Source organism: Aethalodelphis obliquidens, unplaced genomic scaffold, assembly GCF_003676395.1.
Source record: "Aethalodelphis obliquidens isolate GAN/ISIS:26980383/991018 unplaced genomic scaffold, ASM367639v1 scaffold53, whole genome shotgun sequence".
Taxonomy (NCBI): Eukaryota; Metazoa; Chordata; class Mammalia; order Artiodactyla; family Delphinidae; genus Aethalodelphis; species Aethalodelphis obliquidens.
In genome coordinates, this window is record NW_020837997.1 from 10,814,588 (window position 1) to 10,827,553 (window position 12,966).

Consider the following 12,966-nt stretch of genomic DNA (forward strand, 5'->3'; position numbering starts at 1 on the left):
ACGGAGGGCAGGCTGAACCCTCCGCACAGAGGAGAGGAGAGACCCACTCAAAACAAACCCACACACACCCGTCAGGATGTCAACCGTCAAAGAATCAGGATGTCAGGATCAACTACCAAAGAAACAGATAATAACAAGTGTCGGTGACAATGTGGAGAAACTGGAACCCTGTGCACAGCTGGTAGGGATGGAAAATGGTGCAGCTGCTGTGGAAAACAGTATGGAGGTTCCTCAACAAACTAAAAACAGAATCACCATATGATCCGGCAATCACACTTCTTTATACCCAGAAGAACTGAAAACAGGGACTTGAAGAGATTTTTGCAGATCCAGGTTCATGGCATTACTCACAGTAGCTAAAATGTGGAAACAACCCAGGCATCCACTGATGCATGACTGGATGAACAAAACTGTGGTCCGTCCACACACTGGAATATTGTTAAGCCTTAAAAAGGAAGGAGATTCTAGGCTTCCCTGGTGGCGCAGTGGTTGAGAGTCCGCCTGCCGATGCAGGGGACATGGGTTCGTGCCCCGGTCCCGGAAGATCCCACATGCCGCGGAGCGGCTGGGCCCGTGAGCTATGGCCGCTGAGCCTGCGCGTCCGGAGCCTGTGCTCCGCAACGGGAGAGAGGCCACAACAGTGAGAGGCCCACGTACCGCAAAAAAAAAAAAAAAAAAAAAAAAAGGAAGGAGATTCTGACACATACTACACCGTGGATGGACCTTGAGGACGTGATGCTCAGTGAGATAATCCAGACACAAAAGGACGAATACTGTGATTTCACACACAGGAGGTCCCTAGAGAATCAGATCCACAGAGACAGGAAGTAGATGGTAAGGACAGGGGCTGGGGGAGGGGATGGAGAGTCAGCGTTTCCTGGGGACAGAGTCTCAGTTTGGGAAGACGAGAAAGTTCTGGAGATGGACCGTGGGGATGGTTGCACGACGGTGTGAATGTGCTTAATGTCACTGAGCGTGCTCTTAAAAATAATTAAGATGGTTAAGTTTTACACTGAGTATTTGCCACAATTACATAAAAACAAGACCAGCTTCCCACACTCACCACATCGTCCTCATACCCTCCAGCCAGGACCAGGGAGTACGCCCCATCATTGCTCCGGCCGTGGATGCCTGCCACATGAGGTCGATGGACCCCAGACTCGCTGACCTGTGAACACCACCGAGAAATAAGTGGCACCTCCTGGACCAGCCCCTGCTCGACGGCCCTCTTCGCTCCCGCCTTTGGAGCCAGCGCCTGACTCTTCCACTGAAAGCATCGCTTCTGTTATGAGAACCTCTGCACCCGAGAGATCGAGTCCTGGCCACACCAGGGAAGGACCTGGCGTGAATCCCCAGCCTCCTGCCCTTGGGATAGCCCTCCCCAGTGGAGGGGCTCCTGGAAGGCCGGGGCCCGACGTCTGCAGGTACCTGGACTCTGAACCTCCACATGGTGCCCACGGGGATGCCCGGGATGGGGCCAAAGTGGTTGGACGGCACGATGGTGCACTCCTTGGTGCGGCCCACGCACGCCATGCCCTGTCCATTCCAAAACAGAGGGGAGAGCAGCGTGAACGGCCGCAGGGGCGTGGGGGGCGGCAGGGGCGCACGGGGCGCGGGGGCCCCTCACCTTGCCCCAGTCCCGCTGAGAGGACGACGTGGCCGACGCCATCTTCGCCTTCTTCTTACTCTCCTTCAGCTTCTCGCCTGCCTGCACCACCTCGCTGGAGTCGATCCGGCACTCGGGGCAGTACCTGTGACCACAGGGACGTCACCCTCTGCCCGTGGCTGCACGGCCACCTCCTTCCAGCCCCCTGCCGTCCTGTGAATCCAAGACCGGGGCGGCGGCAGGGGGCTGGACTTGAATCCACGAGCGAGACATAAGAAAGCGAGTTCCTCGGTCGCACGGGCCACATCTGAAGTAGCCGCGTGTGGCGAGTGGCGCCCGTGGTGGACGGCAGACCCTGACCCCCTCCCGCTGGTAATGGCAGTGCCTCCCACAGCGAGGCCAAGTCCAGCCGGCACGTGGCAAACTCACAGGGCAGCTCGACGGCACCTGCTCCCTGCCGTGGACTCGGTTTCCCCAACTCCACAGGGAGGGGACGGTGCAAACGATAGCCACTGCCGTTAGCAGGTCGGGGTCCTCAGACCACAGCCCAGTGTCACAACCGTCCCCTCCAGCGCTGGGGACACCCGCTGCATTCCTGCCCGCCTTGCCTCCTCCCTGCAGGGAGCCAGGGCCCAGGCCTCGCACCCGCCCCCCACCGTCATCGCGGGGTCACCGGCAGCCTCCGGGCACTCACCACTCCTCCTCGGTGGGGATGCTGCTGAGCGGCGGGCACAGGCAGTACGTGTGGAAGGCCATGTCGCACTCGTCGCACAGCAGCTGCTTGTCGGGGTCCTGCTTGCCCCCGCACAGGTGGCAGGCGCACATGCGGCACGGCTTCCGCTCGTCGTCCTTGCAGTGCTTGCAGGAGGGCCCGCTCTTCCCTGGACACGGGAGGATGGGGTCAGCTCGGGCAGGACCCCGCCACGCCGGGCGCCCTGCCCGCCCACTGCAGAGGGGCGGGATCGGAACTCACTTCTTGTCGGGTTTTCCACCATGGGGTTCCCCTCGCCAGGGCGCTCAATCTTGAAAACCTCGTCCACAAAGATGATCCGACAGTCATTGAGAGAATCGTCCCTGCGAGAGACGGGCCGTTAGGACATCCCACGGGGCCAGCCCTGCCCAAGCGCCCGAGAAGACTTCGCCACGTCAACACAGTTCTCAGAGCCTGTGAACAGCTCCGCCTCTAATTACATCAGAGAAGAGGCTTTTGCAGGGCACTGTGAACTCGATTAGCTACTCCCCTTGCAAATTCAAGTCCTACCAAATCAGGAACAAGGTGAAAACAACAGACAAACCAGAGTTTCATCACGCGATGCATTTGAGAGAATCATTTCTAACTTGCGGGTAGACAAGGCCCAATTAACAAGGCCCAACAGGCAAAAGCAACAAAGTAAGGTCTGATCAAAATACAAAAACTCCTCTAAGTTAAAACGACCCCAGGGATCATCTCACCACCTCCATCAGATCATCCCACCACCTACATCATCGGCAACCATCTAGGGAAAGCAAATGCAAGTCAGGTGTATAATTTCACACTGTCTGAGAACCACAGTCAAAAAGTAAAAGCAGATGGAATCAATTTGAGGATGTTTTATGTAACCCAATGTATACAAAATATCATTTCAACATGTAATGAACATTAAGGAATTATTAACAAGCTAGTTTGCATTCTTTCTCAGCGCTACATCTTTGAAATCCACTGTGCATTTTACACTCACAATGCATCTTAATGTGTCCTGGCCACATTTCAAGGGATAGGCAGCATGTGTGGCTCGTGCCTGTGAAGCTAGATGGGAAGGTCCAGATCTACCCACCAGTTCACAGGAAACACAGGGAAAGAGGAACAGAGCAACAGAGGAAATGACACTGTGAGGATGCTGGTGGGAAATCCAGACTGTGCAGATTCTCTGGGACAAACAACCAGGCTTCCCCAACAAATAAATTAGTCTGCCTGCCAATGCAGGGGACAGGGGTTTGAGCCCTGGTCCTGGAGGATCCCACATGCCACAGAGCAACTAAGCCCGTGCACCACAACTACTGAGCTTCCGCTCTAGAGCCCACGAGCCACAACTACTGAGGCCCACGTGCCTAGAGCCTGTGCTCCACAACAAGAGAGGCCACCACGGTGAGAAGCCCGTGCTCGCCGCAACCAGAGAAAAGCCCATGCGCAGCAGTGAAGACCCAACGCAGCCAAAAATAAAATAAATTTTTTTTAAAAAAAGAGAGAGATATCTGCCAACCTAACTGAAATCCGTGGACGTTACTTAGATCTTAAACAAATAATTTAAAAAAAAGAGTGAGCTAATTGGAAGACTGAACAATGACTGGCTATATGTTAAGAAATTAATTTTTATGTTGTAATAATAGCATTAAAACTATGTCCCTTTTTTTAATGTCCCTTTAAAAGAATCATTTTGAAGAAATATACTTGAAAATATTAACAGATACAATGAGTCGACGTTTGGGAGTTACTTCAATGTAACGGTGGTGGTCATAATCTCAGATGAAGGAAAATTAAAAGAATTCATTTCTAGCCAACACACCTTTATAGAATAATGAAGTTCTTCAAATAGATAGGAAATTAAAAAGGAAAGCATCTTGGAGGAAAAAGAAGGAAGAAAGAATAGAAAGAGCAGAAATATGGGTCCATACAATAAATTATGCAGGGCTTCCCTGGTGGCGCAGTGGCTGGGAGTCCGCCTGCCGATGCAGGGGACACAGGTTCGTGCCCCGGTCCGGGAGGATCCCACATGCCGCGGAGCGGCTGGGCCCGTGAGCCATGGCCACTGAGCCTGCGCGTCCGGAGCCTGTGCTCCGCAACGGGAGAGGCCGCAACAATGAGAGGCCCGCGTACCGCGAAAAGAAAAACAAAAAAACAAAAAAACAAAAAAAACAATTTATGCTCCTTACGGGTTTTCTAAATCATATATGATGATTGAAATAAAAACCATAACACCATCTGATGCTCAAGGCAGTGACTATAAAGGAATGTGAATGGAAGAAAGATTTCCACACTTCCCTCAAAGTGGGAAAAGAGATACCAGTATGTCACACGTTTATATGATAAAATCCAGAGAAACCACTGAGAAAACCGTATAAAGCAATACACTCCAAAAGACCATCAATAAATCAAGACAGAATCCTAAAAAATGCTTACATAACCCACAGGAAGGACAGAAAAAGAGCAACAGGAAAAAGAAACAGAGAAAACAAATAGAAAACAAATAACAAAATGGCAGGCTCAAGCCCTAACATGCTAATAATTACCTTAAATGTAAATGGTCTAAATACAACTGACCCTTGACCAACATGAATTTAAACTGCACGAATCCAGTTATAGGCAGATTTTTTCAATAGTAAATATGGCAGTACCACACAATCCCCAGTCGGTTGAATCCTCAGATGCGGAACCACAGATACAATGGAACCGCAGAGATGGAAGGCAGGCTGTAAGTTAATGCTCAGATTCTTATTAACTGCACAGGGGTCAGCATCTGTAACCCCCGAGTTGTTCAAGGGTCAACAATGTATGCCAAGTGGGACTTCCCTGCTGGTCCAGTAGTTGAGACTCCGGCTTCCACTGCAGGGGGCACAGGTTCGATCCCTGGTCAGGGAACTAGATCCCGCATGCATGCCACAACTAAGAGTCCACACGCCGCAACTAAGAAGTCCGCACGCCACAACTAAACGATCCCGCGTGCCACAACTAAGACCCAGCGCAGCCAAAATAAATAAATAAATGTTTAAAAATAAATAAATAAATGCTTATATCAGACCTACAATAATCTAAGTTGCTACCTCAAAAAAAAAAAAAAATTACAAAGATGAGACCAGGGAATTCCCTGGCGGTCTGGTCCAGTCCAGTGGTTAGGACTCCGACTTGCACTGCAGGGGGCATGGGTTCGATCCCTGATCGGGAAGCTAAGATCCCACATGCTGCAGCTATAACTAACTAACTACATAAATAAAAATATTTAAAAAAAGAGAGCGGAAATCAAAGAAATGGAAAACAAGAAAACATAAAAAAGAAACCAAACAAAAAGCAGGTTATTTTTAACAATCAAATCACTGTACCAGGACCGAGCCCTGGGCCCTTGCCCCTCAACGCCCCCATCGGTCTCCTCCCTGGTCTCCCTGCGGCTATGCTGCCCCCTACAGTCCATTCCCAGCTCGGCTGCCCGAGTGATGATTCCTAATCATAGGTCGAAGCCTGTGGCTCCAGTGCTTTCAGATCTGATGGCTGCCAGCAACAGAGAATACACACCAGTTCCGCACCACTCCCGGCCATACCCTGAATGCTTCCTTCCTCCCTCTCTCCCTCCACTCCAGCCCACTGGCCTCCTCGCAAGGCCACAAATGCACCAGGAATGGTCCTGCCCCAGGGCCTTTGCACTTGCTGTGCCTATGCTCAGGACACTGTTGCCCCAATAATCATGTCTATATACAATACATACAATGGAGTATTACTCAGCCACCAAAAAAGATGTTCATCATGAAACATGGACGAACCTTGAGAACATTATACTCGGTGAAAAAAGCCTGACAAAAAAGGACAAATCCTGTGTGGTCCCACTCATAGGAGATGCCTAGAGTCATCACATCCACAGAGACGGGAAGTAGATGGTGGGGGCCAGGGGCTGGGGGAGGGGCTGGGGAGTCAGTGTTTCCTGGGGACAGAGTTTCAGTTTGGGAAGATGAGAAAGTTCTGGAGATGGATGGTGGGGATGGTTGTCCAGCAATACATATGTACTTAATGCCATCAAGCTGTGCACTTAAAAATGGGTAAGATGGTAAGTTTTCTACACACACAGAGGCAAGGAAGAACAGGGCTCGGCAAACATTTTCTGCAAAGGGCCAGATGGTAAATATTTTCGGCTCTGTGGGCCACACGGTTTGTTTCACAGTTACCCAGCTGTCCTCTTGGTGTCCTCCTAACACTGAGCAGCCACAGTGAATCAGTGAACAGATGGGCGTGGCCTGGTGCCAATAAAACTTTATTTGCCCATCAGGGGCGGGGCCGGCTCTGGCCTGCGGCCAGCAGCCTGCTGATCCCTGATGTGAATGAAGGGCACCTCCATGTGGGTGTGTGTAGTTCGGTGTACGTTCAGGCCTGTTTATGCACAGAGTAGCCCTGGAAGGCGCCGGGAACCATCGTGTCTCCAGAAAGAGGAGAACCAGGTGACCAGGGGACAGAAGAGAAGGGAGAATATTAACTGTGTGGCCTTCAGTACTTTCTGGATTTTGCCCCTTTTAGACTTTTCACCTGTTTGCAAAATTCAAAACGACAAACAAAAGAGAACAAGGAAGCTTGAAATCTCTGCCTGGGGCCCAGAGACAGTTCCCTAGGCGGGGTGAGCAGGTGGGGCGTGGAGACCCAGAGAGGAGGCAGAGACCAGGCAGAGGCCAGGCAGAGGCCGGCAGGCACTGACTCACCCGATCCTGACGTTGGCGTGCAGCTCCCGCACCGTCCGGGTCTCACGTTTCCGCAGGATCTCCGCATCATACCAGAAGCCGCGATCCTTGGGGTTGTCAGGGTTGTAGTTGACCATGACCATCTGGCCCACCTCCAGGTCCTGCCATTTGATGATGTGTCGGGCGCGAGCCCGGACGTTCCGTGAGTTCATCTGCACCACTCCGTTCTCCGGGTAGCTGGGGGAGGGGGGAAAGCCCCACACTCAGACCCCAGGTGCCAGGGGACCTCACTCCCTTGACGAGAGAGAGAAGCCAGGCGGAGAGGGCCGCCTGGTATACGGGTTTGGGTTGTGCTCATCACAGCAGACTGGAAAGCCCCCTCCCCATGATCTCATTTGCTGGTGTCAAAAACACACAGCTAGGGCTTCCCTGGTGGTGCAGTGGTTGAGAGTCTGCCTACTGATGCAGGGGACGCGGGTTCGTGCCCCGGTCCGGGAAGATCCCACATGCCACGGAGCGGCTGGGCCCGTGAGCCATGGCCACTGAGCCTGCGCGTCCAGAGCCTGTGCTCCGCAACGGGAGAGGCCACAACAGTGAGAGGCCCGCGTACCGCAAAGAAACAAACAAACAAAAACAAAAAAACCAAAAACGCACAGCTATAGTGACACGTTCCAATTACAGAAGGTGTTGTGGGTTGAACTACATCCTCTAAAAACCTACGTTATGATTCCAACCCCTGGCACCTTGGAGTGGGACCTAATTTGGAAATAGGGTCGTTGCAGATATAAGGAGTTCAGATGACATCATAATAGAGTGGCCCTAAACCTAGTGACTGATGTCCTTACAAGAAGAGAGGATGAGACGCAGACAGAGGAGAACGACACAGGAAGAGGAGGCAGAGGCTGGTGGGATGTGGCCACAAGCCAAGGACTGCTGGTCCCACCAGAAGCTGGAAGAGGCAGCAAGGATTCTCCCCTTCAGGTTCCAGAAGATTCACAGCCCTGTTGCCACCTTAGTTTTGGACTTCTGGCCTCCAGGACTGTGAGAGAATAAACTGTCAGAGCAATGCTAGTGGTACTTTGTTACAGCAGCCATAGGAAACTAAGACAGCAGGAAATGCGGGGAGGGAAGAACTTAACTTCTTCCACATACATGTGTTGAAAGTGATTTTTGTAAAGGGATATACATTATTTCGTTTATGTAAATGCAACATACTAGAGATTAGAAAATGATAGGAAGTCATTATTCTGGATATGCAGGAATATTCCAGCCGCCTCAAAAAAGGCATAAAATAATTGAGCTAAAAGTAGCATATTCTATTAGCAACAAAGTTAAGCCTCAGCTGTGAGGGGGACAACCCCAAATCTATTGAGACTAGCTCTATAGCCTGGTACTCATTATTTTTCCTAACAAACCACCAAGTACAAGGGCTGCCCAGCTTTTCCTGTGAAGGACCAGATAGTCAATATTTTCGGCTTTGTCATCGGAAGGTGTCTGTTGTGAACGTTCAACTCGGCTGCTATTACCACGAGAGCAGTCACAGACAAGGTGTAAACGAATGGGTATTGGTGTGTTTCGATAAAGCTTTATTTACAAAAACAGGCTGTGGGCCAGATCTGGTCTGAGAACTAGAGTTTGCAACCCCTGACCAAGAGGATGGGAATGTTGCAAAAACTGCAATTCACTCATCCAGTTACTCCCGTAATTCTTAGAGCTAAGCTTAGGATGTGCCAGAAACCGATGTAGACGGTAGGGACCCAGCAGAGAACCACAGAATGTGAGCTCCCTGTAGGCAGGCACGCTTGCCCTCTGTTAGGTACTGAACTGTATCCCCCAAATTCATACACTGAAGCCCTAACACTCAATGTGACTGTATTTGGAGACAGGGCCTTTAGGGGGTGTCATCAAAGTTAAATGAGGTCAAAAAGGCAGGGCCCTAATCTAAGGGGATTGGTGTCCTTATCAGAGGAGGAAAAGACACCAGAGCTCACTTGCTTGCACTCTCTTTCTCTCTCTCTCTCGCTCGCTCGCTCGCTCCATGCACACAAAGGCCATGTGAGGATGCAGTGAGAAGACAGCCATCTACAAGCCAGGAAGAGAGCCCTCACTGGAAACTAACCCTGACTGCACACTGATCTTGGGACTCTCAGCCTCCAGAACCGTGAGAAAATAAACATCTGGGCTTCCCTGGTGGCGCAGTGGTTGAGAGTCTGCCTGCCGATGCAGGGGACACGGGTTCGTGCCCCGGTCCGGGAAGATCCCACATGCCGCGGAGCAGCTGGGCCCGTGAGCCATGGCCGCTGGGCCTGTACGTCCAGAGCCTGTGCTCCGCAACGGGAGAGGCCACAACAGTGAGAGGCCCGCGTACCGCAAAAAATAAAAAAATAAAATAAACGGCTAAGGTTGAAGCCGCCCAGCCTGTGGTATGGTATGTTGTTACAGCCGCCAGAGCCCACTCAGACACCCTCTGTGTTCACAGACAGGAATCCCCCATGCCTATCGCAGGGCCTGGCACACAGTGAGTGCTCCATAAGTACTGTGTATTCCGGAGAGGGAGAGAGAGGACACCTAAGATGGTTTCACACAGTGCTATGTGGTATGAAGAAGACGGCACAGGAAACAGGCAGACTGCAACCCTGAGGGGACGACTGGGCAGGGTTTTCCGACGAGGTCCCCACGACGCTGGTCCTCAGGGTGGGGGGGCCTCTGTGTGGTTTGGGAGCACAAGGGTGGGGTCTCGAATTCCGATCATCACCCCCAACGCAGTTCCAAACTCCAGGTCCCACGTCCACGGAGCCGCTGCCCCAGGCCCGCCTGCCCCGCGGATACTCACTCGTCATATTTCACGTGATAGACGATATCGTCCTCCAGCTTCGGGCTGGAGGTGGAGCTGCAGGGCTCGTCCTGGGCCGGCACCTTCCTCGTCACCCTGATGACCTTGGCCTCAAACCACGCGCCCATGTTCGTGTCCCTCGCGTCCACGTACTCGCCAGCCTGCGGGGGCAGAGAGCTCTCACTCGGCCCAGGGAAGGGATGCCTGACGAGCAAAACCGCCAAGAGCCTGCTTTGGTTCCTGGGCCCGGATGCTTCTCACTGTGGCACTGAGGACGCGGGGCCTGGGTCGTTCTCCAGAGGGAGGCGGTCCCGGGCCGTGGGGGGGTCGGAGCAGCATCCCCGGCCCCTCCCACTCGATGCCAGGCGACCCCCAAGTCATGACAACCACAGATGTCCCCAGGCACCGCCCAGTGTCCCTGGGGGCAGAACACCCCTGCTGCGTGGCCCAGGGAGGCCAGAACTGCCCATTTTTCCGTAGAAGCTGGGAATCCAGATCCTTCTGTGAAATGTCATGATCTTAGAGGGAGGATGGCAGCGGATCAGGACTTTGACAGCCCCTGCGAGGACCACAGGGAAGACACCCACAGGCCCGGACACGGGATTCTACTTTAGGGGTTAGGAAGGAATCCCTGAGTACCTATGTTTACACCAAGGAACCCTGGGGAGATGGTCACGACAGGACGGGGGTGCCCAGCCTCGGGGATGGAGGGCTGGGGGGCGCTCCCGGGGTACAGGCGCCAACTGGGCGGAGCACATCGACCCCGGCCTCCGCGGGAGCCCCACCTTGTAGAGGCCCAGCTCCGTCTCATCCCACTCATCCTCGTCGGCCTTCCCTTCCGGCTCGGCCGCGGCCTCGCCGCTGTTGGAGGACTTGTCAGACTCGCTCTGGGCCAGGCAGCAGCCAGAGTCCGTGTCGGAGAGCTCAGAGTCCCTCTCCTTGCTGCCACCACCGGCGCCACCGCCGCTGGGGGCGGGCAGCACGAGGCTCTGCCGGACCAGCAGCTGGATGGTATCGTTCAGGCGGACGTCATAGTCAAACAGCGTGTGGCCGTCCTCCATCTGCAGGGACACAGGACTAGGTCAGCAGACACAGAGAGCTCACCATGGGCGAAAGACCGCACCAGCCCTCGCGGAGGCCCCGCCCTGGAACAGACCACCGGCAAGTGAAACCTGCCCACGCCCCGGGGTGCCCAGTGACCACTTCCTCAGGGTCCCCAGGCCCTCTCAAGTGAGGACGGCTGCTGCCACTTGGGGAACGTTCCCCGGGAGCACACAGCCTAACCCCGCTGTGCCGTGGCTACGCATCGGGTATCAGGGGAGGTGTTAATACTTTATGTGCTTTGGAACTTCTGTTACAGTAAACACACATCACCTGTACCCCTGGCTCTCAATCGAGGGTGATCCTGCCCCCAGGGGACGCTGGGCGATGCCTTAGGGGTATTTTTGGTTGTCATGATGGGGTTGGGGGCGCTAAGGATCCCCAGGATGGCCCCCACAGAGAATGACCTGCCCTGATGTCCACAGTGCCGGGGAGGGCGAGGGGGGGAAGCTGGCCTGCATGAACCAAAGGGTGGGTGCCCCGTGACATCCACCAGGTGCCTTATAAGGCTCTAGCTCAAACCTCATCCACTCAGGCCGCCTCTCTATTAACTCCTTTGTGCTAATGAATTCCACCCACACTAGTCACTGGCTGATGGGTAGCCTGGGAGCCGGTGGGGCATGACTCATCAGGTGTGTGAAGGAGTTTGTCTTCTGAACTGCATCTCTAGGGCATCCCTAGGGCACAAAAGGCTTTGCACTGGGGCTTTTATTAGAAGCTGCCCCAGGGCACTCCACCAACACCCAACGATGATCCTTGGCCTCCAGAAGACCCTAAGGCAGGCTCTGCTGACCTCCGGTGATCACTCTGTTGGTGGGGGGGGGGGGCCCATCATGGACACCGCAGGGGATGAAGGTTGAGCAGCACCCCCTGGATGCTGGGAGCACCCCCCACCCCGGTCGTGACAACCAACTGATGGCCTCAGACATCACCCAGTGCCCCCAGGCAGAACAACCTGGTTCAGAAGCGGTGCCCTAAAGGAAGGAAGAACACACAAAAGATCGGCTTTCCCTCCTTCCCACTTTTCAACCCAAAGCTGGTGGTTCAAAGGGCTGATTGCCATTGATATGCAAACAGCACCTGGGGTCACAGGGAAGACAAGTTCCAGGGCACTTGCTGCAGTAGTTGTTAATCCTTATTCATCTTATTCATTGCAAACCTGAGGATCAGATGGCTGATTGACCCCTCTTCCGGAGAAAGGCACATCTGAACACGCCAACACTTGCCTGCAGCTGCAGGGGCCACCAGGGTCCCTCCAAAGCCCACCCTGGACATCCGGGCCCGCGCTACCTGTTCACCCGGAGCCCAGCAAGAGCCTCCAATGTGCCCACCACTGCCCAGATGTCAGAGGGGGCCAGGGAGTGAGAGAGCGCCAGTCCTCCAACACGGGGCCGACCCAGGACAGCCGTGACAGCGGGGAGAGATGACACGTGTGGTCACAGCAGCATGATGCTCAGAAGCCCAAGGGTGGAGCAACCCAGGGTCCACTGACGGGTGAATGGATCAACACAGGGTGGCCACCCTCCCTAAAAAGGGGTGAAGCACTGACACTTGCTACACTGTGGATGGACCCTGAGAACACGATGCTCAGAGACAGAAGCCAGACACCAAAGGCCACACACTGCCAGAATCCACGGATAGGACGTCCCTAGAGGAATCAAACAGAAATTGGATTCGCGGCGGCCACGGGCTGGGGAGGGGGCTAAGGGAGTGATCAATAAACGGTGCAGGACTTCCTTTGAAGGTGATGAAAATGTCCCCAAATCGACTGTGGTGATGGTTCAAGTCCCCGTGAATACACTGAAAACCAGTGAATTGCACACTTTAAATGGGTACATTGTATGGTATGCAAATTATATCCCACTGAAGATTTTTTTTTTTTAAAGAAGCATCTGAAAAGGCTACAGACTGTATGATGCCAACTATAAGACGTTCTGGAAGAGGCACGACTATGGAGACATTAAAAGGATCAGTGGTGGCCAGGAGGTAAAGGAAGGGAGGAAGGGAGGGAGGG

General features: G+C 53.6%; 1 protein-coding gene across 5 annotated transcripts in view; it reads right to left on the reverse strand.

The window, feature by feature from the left end:
- The window catches only part of UHRF1 (ubiquitin like with PHD and ring finger domains 1), a 32,943-nt gene that overhangs the window by 12,023 nt on the left and 7,954 nt on the right, over window positions 1-12,966 (reverse strand). For all 5 annotated transcript variants that reach the window (XR_003428394.1, XM_027085398.1, XM_027085397.1 and 2 more), the window contains exons 3-10: window positions 10,637-10,912; window positions 9,852-10,012; window positions 7,040-7,255; window positions 2,580-2,680; window positions 2,301-2,487; window positions 1,628-1,751; window positions 1,429-1,536; window positions 1,064-1,168 (exon numbers count right to left, since the gene is read on the reverse strand). Coding sequence is in view for 4 of the 5 variants with exons in the window: in XM_027085398.1 (XP_026941199.1) it covers window positions 1,064-1,168; window positions 1,429-1,536; window positions 1,628-1,751; window positions 2,301-2,487; window positions 2,580-2,680; window positions 7,040-7,255; window positions 9,852-10,012; window positions 10,637-10,912 (1,278 nt within the window). In the remaining variant the exon portion in view is untranslated. The remainder of the gene's footprint in view (window positions 1-1,063; window positions 1,169-1,428; window positions 1,537-1,627; window positions 1,752-2,300; window positions 2,488-2,579; window positions 2,681-7,039; window positions 7,256-9,851; window positions 10,013-10,636; window positions 10,913-12,966) is intronic.